Raw genomic sequence first — 21,890 nt, forward strand, 5'->3', positions numbered from 1 at the left:
TCTATTATTGCACAGACTTATTTGGTCCTTGCAAAGGGGAAAAAATCTCATGTGAATCAGCTGGTATTGGTGATTTGGAGATTAAAATGGGCGAGACATTCAATCATGTGAAGCAAACGAAAGCTGAAATGTCCCATCTGCTTCACCGTGTTCTGAATGCTGCAGATCATGCCTAGCGAGCTTTCACTGTACCAGCTTTGCCGGTAATACGAGTGAGCAAAACCCGGCGCTGGTATTTGGTTTTCAGTTGCATATTTTTCCATTCGGCAATTTCCAGTACCTGGGACTCTATGGAAATCCCAGGAGTGTCAGGCACTGTTGCCAGGGGTGTTTTTTTCCATGTTGTAATTGCATTTGGACTACAGCAATTGTACCGCACCTCTTGACAATTATTTTTAAGTAAAGGGAAAGAAATACACTACACCGCAAGTCATATTTAGACTCCGGAGTTACTTGATTTAGTCATTATGTTTGATTGATAATGTTTTGAATATTTGTAATTTTAAAGTGAATTTTCCATAAATCATCACTTATGATATCTTTATTTGTACTCTTTTGCTAATGTATCAATTCTTTGTCTCTCTGTGTGTACTGCCGCTCAATTTTTATCACGTAAATGGGAGTGGTTTTTGCTGTTCCACAAACTCGCTGTGCAGACTGTTTTGTTAAATAGTCAAAAGTTATATAGTGCCATATATGATTGTCTTTTCAGATGTTTTCATCAAACGTGTAGTTTGTAACAACAGTGTTTCTCCTCTTCTGTTGTCGTTACAGATAGGTCTGTTTTTGCGTCATGCCTACAACATGTGGGTTTCCTAATTGCAAGTTTCGTTCACGTTACAAGGGATCAGAAGACCCACGACATTTTTATCGTGTTCCAAAGAAACCTGCCATTTTGCGTGAAAGGTGGTTAGAAGCTATCGGTAGAACTGAAGAAACTATTGTTGGTCAGGTAGGAAGACAAGATTAAATTAAAAAACCCCACATCTGTATTATGTACATGACTTTAATTTTTGTTGTGTGTATATTCAACATATTAAGTGGACAAAGTGTCTTTTTAATAGCTTGAAGTCAATCAAGAACTACTGAAATCTCAGAAATGTGTGCGCTGTCCTTTTGAAATATACTATACGAATTAGGGAAAATTGCATTCGCAAATTTGGTTGCAGTTCTGCAGATCCATGATTAATCGTTGGATGTACACATTCAAAACTCTGTTTCTTTGTGTTTACTTTGAAATTTTATTAATTACATCAGCCAGATGCTCACAAATAATGAAACCAAAATAGTGAAAAAATGTATTGTCATGGAAATATTTCTTTCACCAGTCATCAGTGAAAAGTTGGGAATATTTCCACAGTATTCTTCATCTTTCCATCAGTAATATTCACATACCAGACATTGTGTCTGCCAAGCCACGGGCTAAGTAATTAAAATATGGTGGACCAAAGTATAATATGCCCAGTTCAAGTGCTTCTTTCTACTCTGAAATATGAAAATACTACATGTAATATCATGATTTGACTAGGGAGGAAAATTGTTGGCGTCTAGCTGATGTCATTATGATTGTAATTCTGTATGTCTTGGAGTTTTGTCAGCTGTTAACAAAGGTGGGGGCCAGGGTTCACAACCAGGGCTAATATACGATATACCACAGAACAAAGGAAATTCAGAAATTGGGAATTTTTCCACCTTGCATCATGCTGAGAACATACATTCATCAAGAATGTGAGGCTATTTTTTGGCAGCGTTTTCAAATGGCAAAACATTTCTGGTTATGGCAGTCCCAAAACAAAAACACACTGCAATTTCACCTAATTATGACAGTTTTCATGCCGATTGCAGTACATCTGCAAAATATAAAAAAGAACCATATTGCCCGATTTGTGAACCTCGAGGCTTAAACCTCAGTAGATAAACACTGCTTTGATGCTGGTGATGGCTCTGTACTGGTTTTAGGTGGCGGGAGCTTCTAGCTTTTGGGTAGGTGATTTCTTCAACTAATTCTCTTTCCCCATCCCTTCCTCACCTATTGTCCTTTCCTCCATCTTCCAAAAAAAACAAAGCTAGCCGTGGCTGGTATTGGTTCTTACTAACACACTTCTTCCTGGCTGGTAGGTAAACCAGGTGTTGGGTAACTTTCTGCTGGTGCTACAACTTGAAGCGTAGTGTAGTCTGCCTAACAAACTGAATCCAGCGGTCCTTTTCCTTGATATCGGTTGCCTTCCTGATCTTGCCGCTTGCGCCTTCCTTGCCATCCCTTGGGTAGCACTAACATCTGGATGCCCTGATGAAAACAAGTTTAAACTTTTCCTTTAACACATTATCTTTAATTTTGTCGATCATGTTGTGTCACGTGATTAGGGCAATATCTTGAAAATTCTATTGCTGTTTGAATTATATGTTTTATTTGCTTATTTAGTTTTTATGTAATCATCAATCCCCGAGAATGCTCTACTGAAGTAATCATTCACTGCAAAATGTAAAAGGACAATAACTGATTTCACTCTTTCTTTGTCAGAGAGTACATGGCATTTTGCTTGTGGCAAGTGTGATGGGAGCAACGTTTACTTATCTCCAATTCAATCAAACTCGGAACTTCAGTGAAATTTTCAAGCCCTCTCCTCTCATTTAAATCTTATAATTCTCGCCATGGGCGGATTAATACCGATGGGTAGGGGAATGGCAGATCAGGGGTTATCATGTTTTGTGCGGAGAGAATAAAATAAGAAATTGTACCAACTCTGATTTCAGACCCGTGATGACATCGCCAAGTAGTTTCAGAAACCATTTTATTAAAGCTTTGACGTCTACAGCTTCTGGTCTGTCATGAAACAGGCAACGTCAGTCTATTTGTTTCTCAGAAACAACAGCAAGTAAACATTTTCTGTAGATGAGTTGCTCTCTCACTTAAACTCTCACCGAAACCAAGTCAGTTCCTTGACAAACAGACTTATTATTATTTGCCAAAAAGGCCAGTGAACTTCTAGTCACTTTACAAAGTTACTGCAAACATTTTCATCCTTCAGAATTTTACTAACACCAGTTTCCAGATATCACTAGCCATTGACATTTGTGAAATTAATGTATAGTAGAACAGTTTATTCAGTTGTTCCTGTAGTGGCATGATAACCTTTGCTCTGTAGGTACCCAAACCCTAAGTCTCACTAAACACCTAACATCTCCATTCTAATATGGTACCATAATAGAATGAAAGTAGAGAAAATATGGGGTGGGATAGCACAGTACTTTGATGTTTTTCTTTCTTTATATGATTTGTTACTTTTTGAATCAATTTTTGATTTATTTGTGTTCTGCATAACATAGCACACTGCATCTCTTGCCATCTTGGCAGGCATATCTGTGAATTTTCATTTTATGCAATCAATTTTTATCAGTTTTCAGAAAAGTCATCAGTTTTTAAAGATGAATTGTGTTATTTTCATGTTCTTTATTTTGATTATGTTTATATAATGTATTTCTTTTCCTCTGTTATTGCATGTGAACTATTGCACTGTCTACATTGTGTATTGCTGCTGTTGTTGTTCCTTGAAAGCACACCGATTCATTTTATGGCATATTATATGTAGGGGCCCTGCTGAACAACTAAAGAGAGTCCGTGACAAGAATCAAGTGTAGCCGAGTGATATTATTGAACAGGTGGTTCCTCCAAACCTATACAGGTACTACCCCAAATTGAGATCATTCTGGTTCAGATAGCCTAGAGGAAGTGGCAAAGAGAAAAATAAACAAATCACGACAAAAAACAGTAAAAAATTTATGATTTTTACTTGATAAGATGTGACACTTGACTAAAATGTGTTACAGGGAAGTCACAATGTGACTCTGACCATGGGAAAGGCTGCAAAATTTTCTTTTTGCCATTTCCAAATTAGTAGCCCACTATTGCTGAACTTTCTGAAGTTTTGTCAGTAGCTAGTTAGCAGAGAAAGTGTTAGGGGTTTTGTCATTTATTTATCAGTTGTCTGTCATGCATGTGTCATTTGTCTTGTCTGGTGTCACTGTTTTTTAATCTGTCGGCTTTGCAGTACTTTCTCCAAGCTTTGTCGCTGTTAATAATAGCTCCTTTCAAAATTTGAGTTTGGTTTCTGAACTTCATAGTTTTTCAGTAGGGAAGTTGGACCTACACTTAAGGGTCAAAGGTCAGCTGATAATATCTGCTGAATATCATAATTTCATGGACATCTACTGTCACCTTTGATCGTGTCAGGAGGTACACAAAGAGATGGGAAGATTCAGAGAAATTTAAATGAGTGGAATGATGTAATTGCATTTGAAGATTGCATTATAGCATTTACACCACCAAAAAAATGCATGTTGCTGATCTATCTGTTCATCTGAATCCAGCTAAACCAAGGTAACCGAATATCATAAGCGTGCCCATTTTCGGAAGTTACTTCTTAACTATAGGTTAGGATGGGTTCCCTCAATGGTGGCTAGACTGTTTTTACCATTTCTATACGTTGGCAGTGGAATAATCTTAACAAGGATAAAGGTCATTGGATGACATTTACTGTGTCATCGCACATGGGCCATGACAGTTGATTGTGGGTTTTTTTGCAAAATTTGAGGGATTATAGCCACATAAATCACCTTGGAACTAATGCAGTATTCCTGACTTTTCCCACCTAAAGGGCAAGTCAAGCCAATCATGAGTTAGAATTTCTACTGTCCATTCCCCAGAAAGAACAGTGGCTTCATTCAGGCTGGTTATTATTATTATCATTTCCTTTTCTTCAATAAAGGAAAGCCTTTGTTGAAAAAGCCAAATCACTTTCTACAAATCTTAATCTTAACTCCAACTACCAGGCTTTTGTTCTATCCTCAGGTGTTTTTAGAAACTGCGTACATATATCATATAAAAGGGTTAGAGGGACAAATTCGGCCAGTTTTCATGAATTTTGTTTGATGCGAGATACTGCATATATTGTTTGACATGTCAAAAGATACGGAATGAATGGTGACCATGAATATATTCGACCCCGGTTTTAGACACGGTCAATGAAACAATCGCGAAAATGAATTAATGGTCATGACCATTAATTCATTTTCGTGATGGTTTCGTTTATTGTGTCTAAATCAGAGTTGGCCGCATTAAAGTATGTTGAAATACCAAGTGTCAGCTTTGCGAACACAACGCACAGTGTACAAAAATATGCAATATTATTGTTTACAAAGGTATTCTTGTCTGGACTACCGTGGAATTCATTTGCCGACAATAACATTGGATGTAACCACATACAGTTTGTGTTGACAAGAGCTGAATACTTGGCATTTCAATACTGAGGTGGGGAGTAGAGCAAAACGGTATATTTCACAAAAAGAACAAAAACAATTGGAGACACATCAAGTGTTTCAGCTAATGTTGCTGTAAGCTGCCAATAGTAGGCAACTAAAATGAACACAAACAATTGACAGCCATATTTGATTTATGTTTTTAAAAAGAACGAGTAAAGTTTAAAGAAATCACTGTGTTAGCAGGTTTACCTAAAAACAAATTGTCCGATTTTAATTCTAAACGTGACTCCTGCATTATCTTGAAATATTGATAAGAAACACAATAGCAGAGAAGGTAGGAGGGGCAAAACCCTGGGTTTGAAAATTTCCCTTTCAAGACTAATTTTGAAGATATGTGCATTTGTTAACTTCAAGATAGATAGGCTGTAATGGGAACTGCATTATATTTAACCCTTTGGGCACCTTAATTTTTCCCAAAAAAATATCACGGCAACATTTTACCAACTTTTATGGATTTTTCTGTAATTGTTTCCATGTTTTTGGACTTAATAGATATGATTTTCACGGGCTACACTTTTTGACCAAAATTTTGGGAAAAATCAGAAAAAATGTCTATATCTGAATGAAATTGTTGGTGTTATATTGTATAAAGGCAACAAAACTCGACTTTGGCACTCAAAGGGTTAATAAATACTACATACAGGATAGACGGACCATTGCCAATGTAGGAATGAGGAAATCAGTCTAGCCTCTTCATGTACATGCATAGTCAAAGGTACACATCCGTAAGGCTGCAGTGTTAAAGTGCAATTTAAACTAATGTACGACATGGATGACCTCAAAGCCAAGGTAAAATTTAGCTAATTTTGTGTTGAGTTTAAGGACTGGTTTCTCATAGAGCTAAATTAAAGTATGTATCATTATAGTATTGCACTGCTCTGCAGTATCAGTGACTCTGCCAGCGTCATTAAGGTGAGTGGCATTGTCGTATTTCTTCAAGACCTTGTGCTCTTGGCAAATTTCTGGTATCTGGAGAGCCTGGGCATTTACCACGGAATGACGGTAAGTTGTATTGAAAATTGCTCATATTAGAAAGATAGTATGGCACACAGCCAGATACAGAGCAAACGGATTAGCTTGCATGGAATTTTCTGTTTTCTATAGCTGTCATTCACTGAAGCTTCCATGGTCATCTGCCAATTTCCTGTAAGGTGGTGTGGAAATTGAGTAAGCATACCCAATCAATGGCAAGGCGCAAAAAATGTGTATTTCCATCTAAAGTGAACATCAGTTGATCCATATTAAGTCTCGGGAATGACTGTCTTGTTCAAAAGACTTGCCATAAAAGTGGAGATTTTTTTTGAAACGAATGTCTACCAAGTCATCCATTCATTGTGGTTCGGGATCTCATCTCTTTATTTCGTTACCCATGGCAACAGGTAGTAAACACAGGCACTCAATCAGTGGCCACATTCACACATAATAGGATTGTTCAGTGATCATCTACAGCTTCTGACTATCCTATGAAACCATTTTTTTTCACCCAAATGTGCTGTTGGCCTCTTCCATATCAGTTATTAGCCCAAAATATCTCAAATTGCTCCTTTTGCAAACAGTTTATGTCAATGTAGTCTGTTTGATACCAAGTGGCCATGATGCTATTTGTTACCAGGCCTAAAATGTTACTAAGTTCATCACTGAAAAAAAAATCAAAAGATATGTGTTTGAGGTACCCAGATGAGAAGCAATGTCATACATTAGTTTGGTATATAGTACTCACCAAGATGATAAAATGTCTCAAAAATCTGGTTGTGTGGAGCGAAAAGCTCCTCTACATATTTTCAGGCTGTTTCTTTTTCCACCTCTCTGTTTAAGTTCTTACCATTCCCCAATTCAACCCCTCCCTAAATCAAAGTATTAAATACTAGTTCATTGCACACACTGTATACAACCCAGAGAACATACAAATCAAGTTTTCAGGTAACATGTTTTGTACTACTCCTCTCATTTTCTATGTGTTTTTCTCCTTGATCTTGATGGTGTTTTATGTTGTGTTGTGATTGGTAGTGTGAGTTTACAGTGGTGAGATTAGTATTTAGTGGAATGTAGTTGTGGAATAGTGAAATCTAGTGCTTATTTAATGTTTCTAATTTATTCTAATTTATTCTAATTTTTGCTACATTCGCAATAGTTGATACATTCTTCAGTAGCAATAGTTCATACATTGTATCAATAATTTGAAGATGTCATAGGGTTTCTGCATATCACCTCTGCACCAGAGACAATATCAAATTCTGAGTGCATTTTTATTTCTCTACAATGACATAGAAATTATACCTGAACAGGAAACAATTAAAACGTATACTGAGGCACATCTGAAGAATAGCGTATTCATTCTTCTAATGAGTATTGCCCTATTTGTGCTGGGGTGCCTCTTATAACAAAGAAATAGAAACATACCCCCAAGGGTTATTTTGAATTGTAATAGAACTTACGATGAATTCAGTATTCTTCAGTTAAGCCACAAACTGAAAAGTGATAAAACTGCAGAAGAGGCAAATATCTTTGCAATGGTCGTGCTAGACAATACAAGTAACTTTGTTTCATTTTCAACTCAGTTACGTATTTGTAGTTGTCATTTTGTTGGTGGAGAGAAACGAGAAGGTGACGTACCAGTGCCTGATCCGGAAGTCGATCCACCAATAACAATAGACATCTCCTCAACGAAACCCAACTCCCCTATGGACAAACAGCAAAACAGGAGAAACAAGAGACCAAGAATGTCCGTCGAAAGAATTGTTGAAAGTAAGTACTCTATACTGGAATGTAGAAGTTTGTGTGTCAGCAGAAAAAGGTGGCAAAAGTTTTGCTCAGAAGAAAGTTGTGTTAACAACAACCATTTGACCTGTGCATGATTCATTGAATCATATTGGTTGTTACATGCATTTGTATGGGTATTTCTGTTTTGAATATCAGCAAGCAAGTATTGCATATGATATCTGTTAATTTGATTTTTACCGTTTTCCACTCATTTGTGAAGTTCAATGATATGTATTCATTTTGTCGCTATTTGGAAAAATTAGCTGCCTTTTCTGTGACTGTCATAGATGTACACATCTCAACAACATGTTTGCATATTGCTCTACCTTCTCAGTCTCAGTAAGGCTGGGTGCAAGTGTTTTACATGCTTGTTAATCAGAACTGTAGCGCATCACGTATACACACCTCACTACCTACTTGCTGGAGGTTAAGGAACGGAAACAGTCTTAATTTTTAACATGTAATTCCCTTGCATTCGCATATCATCTTTAGCTTTTGGCAAACACCTTGTCTATAGTGTCAGCATTTGTTCACTATCAGAACACTATTGGAGGCATGCTTCCTGAACCTCATGTCTTCTCAATAGAAAATTTAATGATTCAAAGTCAGCAGAGGAATTTCTTCAAATTCCAATGTGTCAGCTCTGTAGCAATACTAGAAATGGAGACAGCAACCTAGGAAGACAGTATTTCAAAGGGAATCATTTTTTCAGTGGCCTGTGGTGTTTAATAGCTCTGGAAGCACATTGAGGTCTGTATCTGTGTCTGTGCTTTGGAGACCACTTCTAATATTTTTTGAGAAAATAATGAGTGGGACACTTCACATGATGAGTCATGTAGATTAGTGTTGTTATTCTGTCTATGTGTGTTTGCTAAAAAGATAAACACAGTAAGGATATTCTAAATTATTCAATCAACTGTTGCTAATCTAGACCAGTGGAATGGAACCAGATGTACAAAGGTGTACTGGGTCGCATTGTTTTCACTGGCTTTGCTGTGAAATGAAAACCCTTTCTACAGAGGTCGAAATATCTGTTCTTTATTGCTACACTATGTTACAAAATCAAAATCAACCATTATGTATTAAGTCGTTTTTGTGAAAAAAAATTTTGGATGAAGTGATCATGAAAGTAACACGAGTCATGAGCCAGTGGTGTCTCAGGACAAACCAATCAGCTCTGCTTTATGGTAACACTAATAATTCTTCACATCAGTATGACATGATAAATTGCATTATTTCCACGACATTTTCTATTCATCAGATATCCGCCATCCAGCTGTAGGTACCAACAACCCCATGCATCCACGCCCATTGGTAGCCTTATTGGATGGGCGTGACTGCAGTGTTGAAATGCCCATACTGAAAGATGTGGCCACAGTTGCTTTTTGCGATGCCCAGTCAACCCAAGAAATACATGAAAAGGTTAGTGTGACAAATATTCTCATGTGATTTTATATCATAGATATCCAGTGAATGTGAGAATGAATCAAATTACATTTGTGTATTCATCCATAATAGTAAAATCAACCATGGGAGTAAATTTAGTCATTCTGACTTTGTATCTAAAATCTTGAAGCTAACACTTTGTAAAAAACTACAATCCTTTGTCATTTCTAGTTCCAACTCATCAGTAATAGTCTGTTATTCCAGGGTATGGCAGCTGGCAGTGTGCGTTTTCCATTTCATCTGTTACAATCACGCTGCCATGGGATGCTAGATGAATACCACTGGGAACAATACACTACATTCTGCTCAAACAGATATATAGTGACAGTAGAGTTTACCAGTATTTGGTAGACTCACCTGTTGGTGGCGCTCTTACAACAACCCATTCTTGTGTTCAGATTAGCTGTTTATATTTTATAGTTTGCAAGTGTAAGGGAAATTCACCTGTAGGTGGCGCTCTTACAACAACTCATCCTTGTGTTGACTGATCAGCTGTATAACCAACTTCATGCTTGCTGTTACAGGTTTTGAATGAAGCTGTCGGAGCTCTTCTCTACCATACCATCACTCTCACAAGAGAAGACTTAGAAAAATTCAAAGCTCTGCGAATCATTGTTCGCATCGGAGTTGGTTATGACAATATTGATATCAAAGCTGCTGGTGATTTAGGTAATGATTGTCTCCCTGTATCTTGGGAGCTTTTGATAAAAATACTAGGCATAATTGTGCTACTTTTGACTTATAACAACATTAATGTACATGCTACTGATGACTTTAGGCATAAATGTTAAATTTCTGTCACATTCGTCTGTGAAGCAAACTGCAAAACACAACTGCAGGATCAGATTTGTTATCCCACAAAATACAATATAATGTATTATGACTGCAGACAAAACTAACTGCAGAAACAGTTTTGTCAGCAGTTTTAATATCCCAGAAAACTCAACGTTCTGTCTCAGGAACTGGAAACTAGTTTCGTGAAAATGTAAACCATGATCATCGTCAATTCGGTGTGTGGCAACATTGACATCAAAACGGCTCAGTAGTGTGGTAACATCATGCTATCCGTTGAGTGAAAGCAGGCATGTTTATCAGGAAAGGAACTATTAAACACATTGTACCATCACTATGCTAATTAGTCCCCACGGACACCGTCCGGGGGGACTTATAGGTTTGGTCATGTCCGTGCGTCCGTCCGTGCGTCCGTGTGTGCGTGCGTGTGTGCGTCCGTGCGTCTGTGCGTCCGTCCGTTCACGCAGATATCTCATAGACACCTGGAGCGATTTTGTTCAAACTTGGTTCAAGGATAGTACCCTACCTCATACAGATGCACGTCGATTTGTTTCACAATGCGATCAAATTTGGCCATGTTAGAGGACTTTTTAGTTTTCACCTCCATAGACCCCCATGTATAAGGCAGTCCATAGACTCCCATGTATAAGCACAGGCGACCCATAAAGTATTACTGAGATTTTCACACTAGTTTTCACCTCCATAGACCCCCATGTATAAGGCAGTCCATAGATTCCCATGTATAAGCACAGGCGACCCATAAAGTATTACTGAGATTTTCACACTAGTTTTCACCTCCATAGACTCCCATGTATAAGGCAGTCCATAGACTCCCATGTATAAGGCAGTCCATAGACTCCCATGTATAAGGCAGTACATAGGCTCCCATGTATAAGGCCAAGATAAATAAAAATTTAGTTTCTCATCGTATTCATATTGCAAAAAGGATGCAGTGACACAGTTTTTAGTCCCCACAGATAAAGTCCAGGGGCTCATAGATTGGGTCATGTCAGTCCGTGAGTCCATCCGTTCACGCAGATATCTCAGACACTTTGACAAAATGTCATGTGACCTTTGACCTCGAATATACATATTTGTCCATAACTCAGTAACCACAAGTGGTAAACCTTTCATATATGGTATGATGGGACACCCTATGACGCCACATATTGTACCTCATTAATTATGTGCATATATAATTTTGAGCGAGCCAATAGAGCTAGAGGTCTGATTTTTGGTATATATGGATAACTTAGCAATACAATTTTTTTGACAAAATGTCAAGTGATCTCAATGACCTTTGACCTCAAATATACATATTTGTGCATAACTCAGTAACCACAAGTGCTACACTCTTCATATTTGGTATGATGGGACACCTTATGACGCCACATATTGTACCTCGTTAATTATGCGCATATGTAATTTTGAGCGAGCCAAAAGAGCTAGAGGTCTGATTTTTGGTATATAGGGATAACTTAGCAATACAATTATTTTGAAAAAATGTAATGTGACCTCAATGACCTTTGACCTCAAATATACATATTTGTCCAAAACTCAGTAACCACAAATGCTACACCCTTCATATTTGGTATGATGGGACAACTTATGACGCCACATATTGTACCCCATTAATTATGCACATATCTAATTTTGAGTGAGCGAATAGAGCTAGAGGTCTGATTTTTGGGTTAGGCATAACTTAAAATTTTTTTGACAAAATGTCACGTGACCTTGGTGACCTTTGACCTCAAATATACATATTTGTCCATAACTCAGTAACCACAAGTGCTACACCCTTCATATATGGTATGATGGGACACCTTATGACGCCACATATTGTTCCTCATTAATTATGTGCATATCTAATTTTGAGCGAGCCAATAGAGCTAGAGGTCTGATTTTTGTATGTAGGGATAACTTAGCAATACAATTTTTTTGACAAAATGTCACGTGACCTTTGACCCCAAATATACATATTTGTCCATAACTCAGGAACCACAAGTGCTACACCCTTCATATTTGGTATGATGGGACACCTTATGACGCCACATATTGTACCTCATTCATTATGTGCATATCTAATTTTGAACAAGCCAATAGAGGTAAATGTATGATTTTTAGTATATAGGGATAGACTATAGGATAGAAATTTTTTGACAAAATGTCATGTGACCTCGATAACCTTTTACCTAAAATACACGATTATGTCAATAAATAAGTAACCACAAGTGCTATGTCCTTTATATTTAGTAGGATGGGAGACCTTATGACAACACATGCTTTACCTCGTTAATTATGCCCATATATAATTGTGGGAAAGCCAATAGAGCTAGAGGTCTGAATTTTGGCATATATGGATTAATTAGCAATACAATGTTTTTTTTCAAAATGTCACGTGACCTTGATGACCTTAGACCTTGAATATGCATATATATGCATAACTCAGTAATCACAAGTTCTTTACGCTTCAATTTTGATAGGATAATAGACCTTAAGATGTCACATCTTGTACCTCATTTATTATGCACATATGTATTTCTTGGCTGGCCAATACAGCTAGAGGTTTGATCTTTTTTCCCGATTTAGAACCATAACTTAGACATGCCTCTTGTTTCAAATTGGGAACAATGACATAGACCTATGTGTCCATAGATCTGAACATATACACTTTAGTGATACTTCTTAATGACCTCATTTCCCTGCCCCCTCAAGACTAATACTCCTATTACAAGTGGGGACTATGTCATTGTCAATGACTTGTTTTCGCATGTTTTGTCCTTTATCTTCATGAATTGCAGGGGTGGCAGTATGTAATGTACCGGGCTACTGTGTTGAAGAAGTGGCAGACTCCACCATGTGTATGATTCTCAACCTCTATAGACGCACACACTGGCTAGCTGAGATGGTCAAACAGGGCAAGAAGATATCCACAGCAGAAAATATCCGTGAAGGAGCACATGGTGCCACTAGAATCCGTGGTGAAACACTGGGAATTATAGGCTTAGGTAATGTGATTCTCTCTTACTTTATAGTGCTACATGTTAAATGTGGCATTTGATGGACAGATGAACCTGAGTAGAGGCAGATAAGGTTTTTAGGAGCTATGGTCAGTGTTTTCAGATGCCAACTGTTTCTCAACATATACTGGCAAACTTGTCTGAACTAAATGCAGATGTAACTTCCTCAGAGTCAGCAGTAGATTCAGATTAAAGGTGGAATACTGTGCTAAACATGTTCTGAAATGTCACACCTCAGTTTGATCTAACCGCTTTCAACAAAAATGTCTGTACGATGGCATTGTCAGTAATGTTATCAGACATCTTGTCTTCTGCATATAGCCAAGTGGTGCCTGAAGAATGTAATTAGCAATCCTTTCACTGTATGATGTTTAGATACTTATTACGTCTGCTATATCTGGTTTCATATCCACTGCTATTAGCTTTATTGATTATCTAATTATGTAGACTTGGTTTTTCTGGACATAGTGTCTTCATTTTCAAACATACAGTTTGAGAGGTAAAGATCGCTGTGCAACTCAACCAGTTATGATTTCACAAAGAAATGGTTCTGGTAACAGTGTAGATGTTTTAAAAGATACATATTGTGGATGAGAGGTGTAAAGTAGAGATGAGTACACTTCTAGAACAATGTGTATACCAAATAAAAAATGTGCTCCTTTCAAACTTTGCATAATGTAATACTGTCGTCCCATTTGTACCACACATCATCCAAAACTTATGTCGTGATTCATCAATTTGCAGTTTGGTAGTGTGTGTCCTTTTTGCACTGATACATGCTAACAGGAACAGTTTTGGACAACCATTACTTTGATAAGTTTGAAAGTGCCATCTATGCGTGCACACATAGATGGCACTTTCAAACTTATCAAAGTAATAGTTGTCCAAAACTGTTCCTGTTAGCATGTATCAGTGCAAAAAGGACACACACTACCAAACTGCAAATTGATAAATCACGACATAAGTTTTGGATGATGTGTGGTACAAATGGGACGACAGTGTGCACACATTCAGAAAATGTAAACAAAGATGGCAGTGGTATCTGGGACCCATACATGAGATAGCAGCAAAGTCTCTCAATATTCCCATAAGAACAATGGATGAAGTGTGTAACATAACACATAATGACTGGCCTTATTTGGGTAATAGCATATGTTCATTGTGTTCTGTATTGGTGTGGTCATTTCAATTTAAAAAACACTCTGAAAATATCAAGAACGTAACAGCATAGTCTGTGATGTCATGAAGGGAATTATGATGTGGTTTTCTAGACAAGAAAATGGACATCTTAATCACAAACTTTACCCAAGGCAGTTGTCATCTCTGTATGACTGTGTCACTCTTTTGTCCTGCATGGAATATGCAACAAGATATCCTCACAGATTATGTGTATTTGCCATGTTGACATCTATATTTCTTACAGCCCCATCAGATGAATCTTTTTTCATTTTACGTACCAAAAAAATGCCATTTAAAAAACACCATGTTTTGGATTCCTATTATTTAGCCATATTGGTGATTGATTTGGTCGATTAAATTCAGTCACTTACATATATATTTGTAGCTGCTATATTTGATTTGCAACGTGAAAAATTATTTAGTTGTTAAAATCATTGCCAATGTTTGAAAAATTTCAGTGGTCACACTTCAGTAAGCATTTTTGCGTAAGTTTCATTTTATTTCAAACCAGCTTGTCAATAAAGACGCGAATAGATACAGCTATTAAATGGGGTTTAACCTATAAATGTTTTGTTTCTTTTTCAGGCCGGACTGGGTCAGCTGTAGCTCTGCGTGCCAAGGCGTTTGGCTTCAATGTTATTTTCTACGATCCCTACCTCCAGGAAGGTATAGAGAGGTCACTGGGTCTTACAAGAGTCTACACTCTACAGGTAGATATCTTATCACTTCCCTTGAAATTCAGTGACTCAAGATGGCATAAACTCACTTTGTGGAAAATCAAAACTCAAAATTTGTATAATCTACAAAAACCATAATTTCAATTTGAGAAATGTATCAAAAATCAGAACAATCATTGTCCAGCGTAAATTATGAATCTTATATTAACCATGTGGGCTTTCTCTTTCTTCGACAGGACTTGCTATTTCAAAGTGACTGTGTATCATTACATTGTAACCTGAATGAACACAATCATCACCTCATCAATGAATTCACCATCAAACAAATGCGCCAGGGAGCCTTTCTCGTGAACACTGCACGTGGCGGGTTAATTGACGAGAATGCTCTGGCCAACGCCTTGAAGGAAGGACGCATTCGCGCTGCCGCTCTGGATGTCCATGAAAACGAGCCCTTCAATTTCTCATCAGGCCCATTGAAAGATGCGCCAAACCTGATCTGTACGCCACACTCTGCCTGGTATAGCGCGCAGAGTTCTACAGAAGCTCGTGAAAGTGCCGCGGGGGAGATCCGGCGTGGATTAACCGGCAGAGTACCTGATAATCTTCGTAATTGTGTCAACAAGGAATACTTGCTTGGCAATAGCCAGTGGCCAGAAGCACCTCATCCAGATATGAACGGCGGAGCAAGATATCCGTACGGTCAGGTTCTCATTCCGCCAACTCCGCCACAAGTCAATCCAATTGAAAATCACGGCCCTGCCGGCACACCTCACAGCGTTGCACCAGCTGGACATACGACACTGCCAATCTGAATCACATACCCCCATCTCAGAAAGTGGAAGCTGAACAATAACAGCGTAACGGATATTCACCAGTGGAAAAATACTTGAAACATTGTAATTCTCTACATAATTGACGATATAATTTTTTCCTTCTCCATATGATGTATAGTGGATGTGTCTTAATGTACTAATGCATGGACTCTGAAGAACACACTCCGCACACCGTTCACCGTTTATTTATATGCAAAACAAGGATCATACCTAGTTCACTTCATTATGTACTCTGTTGCAAACCAAGAAATACAACGAAGAGAAAAAAAACTATTCAATGCATTGATTTTGGCCAGGACGTTGTTGTAGCAGTTGCGAGCATACTGTTGACACCAAAGGAGAACAGTTATAGTGGACCTGAACAGTCCCTGCTCGTACACGTCTACAACAAGCACTGGGTATCACTTGTGTTTTTTTTGAACACACAAAAAAGCAACTGAAATGGTGTCAGTGTACTACAGAGGCACGGAGGACTGGTCAGGTCATGGAAGTTCAGAAATATTTTTTGCTCAGAGACAGAGACTCTCCATGACGAGTGCCAAGACTGTCATCTCAGATTTGCACAGAAACAAAACGAACCGGGGGGAAAAAAGGACGGGGATATTGCTGTGGCCAGTGCAGTGGCTGCAAATTGACTGAGTGCAGCAGATGGACAGAAGATTAAAGCCTCATCTCCTGACTGAATACATCCACAGTTGCTGTGTACGGCTGATGAAGCTGTCCCTTCATCATCAGCATCAAAAATATTTTACCCCCCTCAGAACAGAGACTTCACAGCGCTACTTCCATTATTTAGTTTAGTTTTTTATCACTTTTGTTAGTTATCGGCGGATATCTTTGCATAATTCCGTAGACGTTTTTTTATTGCTTGCACTCTAGGCTCTGTAGGTCTGTTTGAAATTAGTGTTGGACTTCAGATATCGGCTGTGAATGATAATCCACAAAACTACCTCTTTCAGTCTTTGTTGGTCTGCTGTCCTTCCGATCTTCTACACAGAAAAGTATCACTTGGAAAAATCAGTAGTGTAAGATGAAGGAACCTCTTTTTTTTAAAAGTCGTGAAAAAAATATTATGCCATAAACACACATGGCTTCCATTTGTACGTGTGATTTTGGCATCAAAAAAATTATAAAAGTATAAAAAACTTTAAAATCTTTAAAAAAAAACACGAAACAAATCTGAAAATAACTCTTGCCGGTATCAGTCCGAAGCAAAAACAGGGAAAGACAAACGAATGAAGTTGGTAAGATTTTCCACATCATTCTCCAAATTATCAGAAAGAGACCAAAAAAAACCAAAGATTGTGTTTTCTAAGAAAAAAGAAGAAAAATGGAAAATTTGTGACTTGCCTTCTCCTGATCATAGTGTTTGAATTTTGAAAATGTTTAACAGTAATTGTGATGTCTTTTGGAGAGCTTTGTACCAGTGAACTGTGTTCTAGTATTTTTTTTTTCCTTTTTGAGATGATTAAGAAAAATTACGATATTGTACAAGTAGGTGGAGCTGTTTCGTAGATACATTCATTCCAATGTCTTATATTCTCTGACTAGTGGAAAATTCTTAAAAATAGCAAAAGGTTATATCTTTATAGGTGTATTGACTCCTACCCTTCCTAACCATATCAAAAACACCAACAGTGACACAGTACATGGTATGTATCACTGTTTTTAGCCACACAACTTGTACAATTGTAGGCTTAAAGAAAGATTTGCAATGACGAAAAGTACACCTAATGGTGTACAATTATACAAAGTCTGAATGAAAATATTTTTTGTTTATGAAAAATTATTACTTATGACAGTTACGCGGAATACTGAAGAGCACCAGGGAAATACGGAATTCCATGGATCAGAAAGGTTTTTTTTATATTTGTAAGACTTTGTTGGCCCTGAAATTTTTGAGACTATATTTTCATTCCCAGTACACAAGATAAGTATCACCCCAAGATTGGCATTAAAAGACTTGCTACCTCTGTTTCTTTTTTGCTTGCTGTAGAATTTTTTTTTTTACTCCAGTAGAAATGTTCCCAATGTTTCTTGATCCAGCAGTTGTAGATAACCAAATTTACTTTCAGCTTATCAAATGCAAGCTGTAGGTCAGGTTCATAGAGAGTTAAAAAAAATCTGCTGCCACAAGCATGATTCTCCAATTTCTCAACCAATTTGTAATGAGTTAAAGGTACCTGACACAGCTTCATATCACAGATTGGTCCCCCTATCACACCGCTCAAGATGAAGTTTGGGCAACTATTGTAGAAAACTTGCCTACATCATTCTGAGCAGGACGTGGAGCCAAGTCACCTGTAATAACATACTTTCGACATTCTTCATCAAAGATTGGAGATATCATGTTACTAGTCATCATAAGAGTGTACCCGTTTTCTGCCTCCAACTTTACTGAACCCTCAGGAAAAAAAATGCTTGTTTGTAACATTTCTAGCAAAGATTTGACCATTTCAATGAAATAATGAGGTTTTGAAGGCTGTAAAGTCGACACGTGCATTATGTAAATGAGTAGGGTTCCCAAGCCAACATGACCTCATTGCGGAAAGCGGGTAAATTACTGCGTCCCAATTGTTCAGTTGTTGTCATAGCAACTAGGCTGGAAAGTGTCACAAGTACAATAGTTAAATTTCTGGGATAGAACTCGTCAGATTTTTTTGAAATTTGTTGCATCATGATACAAGAAAAGTTTTCAATTCAAAAGTGGCATGTAGCAGTTCACATGAGAAATGCATTTCAACTCATCCACAGTATGTAATCATAGGTATGTAATCGAATGAATCGAAGTTGTAGATTTCGTGTCCATATCAAACACTGACACTGTGTGACTGAGAAATACACACCTCACCAAGATGACACTTGACCGGCTAGCCTATGAATTTATTCCAGATATCCAATTGCCTTCTTTTATAAATTAGCTTTATCTGTACAGAAACACAGCTAGCAATACTGTTATCCCTCTGACAGAAGATGTGTTCCATTAGTCTAGTCTTTGCATCACAATTTTTGAAGGACGGACAGAGTATCCATATTTTCTTGTCATTCTATTATCCCTACAGATGTTCTAAAGCAACACCTTCAAAGCAAGAAAGTGTTACAAGACTTTTCAAGAAAATAAAATGACTGGAATATGTATCACAAATTAATAGAATTGAATTTAGGAAAGAATGGCAGTGATCCAATCCCCCATCAATGAATGTGAAGATAATTTTTGTATAGCATTTCTCAGGAGAAACACACAGTAATCTTAGTGTAGTGTACACACTTGGGCATCATTGCTGGTGATGCAAGAAGTAAGTGGGTAACATAGTCCCTACCAGGCCTTTTCCAATTTAAACATAGGAATCAACAGATGCAGTCGCTCTGCCATGTCAGCCATAATTTAGAGTTTGCTTAGCATACAGAGGAAGGTAGTTTTATCGCACAAGAAAATGATAATAACATTGTTATCTTTTGATATCCACTGAGGATCACAGGACTGTGTCCATTCAACACTGGTGTAAAACAGCGTAACTCCCAGTAAATGGGTCTCTCACTTCACTTTTTATGTAGCCACAGACTCACTCCGGCCGTAGAAATGACTAGTAGTTTATCTAGAAAGTAAAAAATCCAATAGAAATCTACCCTTGTGGGAATCACATATCAAATTTCTGCAAAGATGAAAACTATTTTTAGCATGGGGAGAGACTGGATGACAATAATGCCCAGTGTTGTTCTCCTGATATGCTCCAACTACACTGTCAGTGTTTAATTTAGAGATATGATTTAGTTTTTTTACACAATCACACAAATTTTCCTCTCCAAATTCTTTCGGAATCGACAGGTTTTCCCATAAAAGGTGCTTCATAGCAGAATGAATTCTGAGTGAATTCAGATCCATGTGACTTTTTTCCTTGTTAGTTTTTCTTACTTTGGTAGCATTAGTTTAGGACAAAACCTTTTGTTTTGATAATGGATGTACAGTTAATTAGAATGGGCCCAATGCTTTGACGGTACTTGAGATTGAAATGTTGTAAGCCCTCAAGCATACAGAAACATTTCTTTACTAGGAAGTAGGATGTTTTTTACTACAAAAAAGTTGCAAAAGTAAATTTAAAATGACAAACATCCTTGATGTGTTACATCTCTGGATCCTAAAACAAGTGAAAAACTGGAAGGATATATCTAGAATCACCTCCACTTTGACAAGCATTGATGATGCTCTATGGTAGAGAAGATATTTTCTTATGTAGTAAGCTGTCATTTTTATTAAGATGACAGTTTTAGACATTCTGGTGGAGGTTTTTCAAAATATGTGACAGTGATTCGTAACAGAAGTGTATTTCCCGTGTGTCAATCTTTCCACACATATTTCCATTCTATTCCTGAATATGGTAACAGCCGGGAAAAGTCACGGGTTGTAATCCAGTGTTGGTAATATCTGTAACGTTATAAACACCAACACCTGGTATTCACAATTACTTGCAGTTTTTCACTGATTATTGTAACAGACAGGAACCCAAGTAGTTTGAAAAGCATTTGCCGAGAGGCTTCCAAAAAAAGTCCTGAAATTGTTAGCTTTTTGATCCTCAAATCTGATCTAATGTGTTAGCTTTTCTTTCAGCCTTGAATGCAGGGTAACAGGTCTCATGTACCTTATTTGGTAAAAGGGTCAACATCAGGTGAAAGGTCAGAGGGCGACAGACTTGTGTGTCCAAGTCACATATATGCTCTCTGTTAAGGCACAAGTTTTACTTAACCTGTAATCCCAACAGTCCTAATTCCTCATATTTGGAATTAATCATTTTTTAATTGAAATTTGCAATTTCTTGCTTCCCAAGCATGTGTAATATAGATCTTGCTTTTTTCTACATTTCATAAGATTTAAAAGCAGTTATGGTTAGACGCCAAGACTTTACAAGGTTGACCTGAAAATATGTAGTTGTTCTTTGTACTTGTAGGATTGATTTAGTGGCTACACGTTTTGTTACTTAATTTTGGCAGCATTTTGTGTAGGTGAATAAAGATGTGACGATATTCTGAACATTGTATTTGTGATCACTATTTTGTTATGCACTCATTTGCATGGCTGCTCCACAAGCAGTGATGTGTCCATGATTTTTGGAAGACCTACAGTCAAGGGTCCATTATGATATAACACACACCTCAAAGGAAAAAAATACACATTTATTTGTGTAATTCACAAGCAACAAAAACTATATTCACAAGGTTACAAAACTGATAGCTTCACTTAAGCACTGCCTTTGAAAGTTCCAAAAATTATTTGTTCCTGTAAAGAAATCCAATTTCAGCAACAGAACACTATCCATACTTAGTAAACACTATGGTAGTTTATCTGAAACCATCGGCCCCAGTCTAGGTATGGGGGGTGTGTTCACTTCATGGTTTGATAAACTGTTGACAGCCTCTTGTGCCATTGTGGCCTGCAATTTGAACATTTGGCTTGGCACAAGTGCCTTCGACTCGTAGGTTTGGGACAAGCATACTCCAGGGCACCTGCCACAGTGGCTTTGTATTTTAGGCAAAGAAGGCATGAGAGACCGTCGACAGTCTAGTTTTGATATAAAACTGATTACCATAAATGCTGTAGGTTAACGTAGTATGCGCCTCGAAAGTCAAACTTTGCTCAGACTATAAGGAATATCAACCATGCTCTTTCAAAGTCAAGATTAAAAATCAGGGGTCACCCTACTAATTTTGGTATTAGAGAAACAAATGACCCACCATTTTGCAATATTTGAAATTCAAAATGGCCACCATCCCTATGTCTAACTCTATGAAGAAAATAAAATTTTCGATTTTTGAAAAACTAAGACAGTGAAAAGCTTCCTTGCATAAAGAGCTTTAAAATGAACCCCCAC

The 21,890-nt window shown here is 37.5% G+C and overlaps 1 protein-coding gene across 2 annotated transcripts in view; it reads left to right on the forward strand.

The window, feature by feature from the left end:
• LOC139120487 (C-terminal-binding protein 1-like) overlaps positions 1 to 21,052 on the forward strand; it is a 68,046-nt gene extending 46,994 nt beyond the window's left edge. Inside the window, exons 2-9 of one of the 2 annotated variants that reach the window (XM_070684944.1) lie at positions 775 to 952; positions 3,591 to 3,683; positions 7,878 to 8,064; positions 9,341 to 9,501; positions 10,050 to 10,194; positions 13,119 to 13,325; positions 15,102 to 15,226; positions 15,430 to 21,052. In XM_070684944.1, the coding sequence (XP_070541045.1) occupies positions 8,001 to 8,064; positions 9,341 to 9,501; positions 10,050 to 10,194; positions 13,119 to 13,325; positions 15,102 to 15,226; positions 15,430 to 16,005 (1,278 nt within the window). In that variant the 5' untranslated portion in view covers positions 775 to 952; positions 3,591 to 3,683; positions 7,878 to 8,000 and the 3' untranslated portion in view covers positions 16,006 to 21,052. The remainder of the gene's footprint in view (positions 1 to 774; positions 953 to 3,590; positions 3,684 to 7,877; positions 8,065 to 9,340; positions 9,502 to 10,049; positions 10,195 to 13,118; positions 13,326 to 15,101; positions 15,227 to 15,429) is intronic. The other variant, XM_070684943.1, reaches the window with a different exon arrangement.
• Positions 21,053 to 21,890: the final 838 nt, after the last annotated feature.

This window comes from Ptychodera flava, chromosome 20 (genome assembly GCF_041260155.1).
Source record: "Ptychodera flava strain L36383 chromosome 20, AS_Pfla_20210202, whole genome shotgun sequence".
Taxonomy (NCBI): Eukaryota; Metazoa; Hemichordata; class Enteropneusta; family Ptychoderidae; genus Ptychodera; species Ptychodera flava.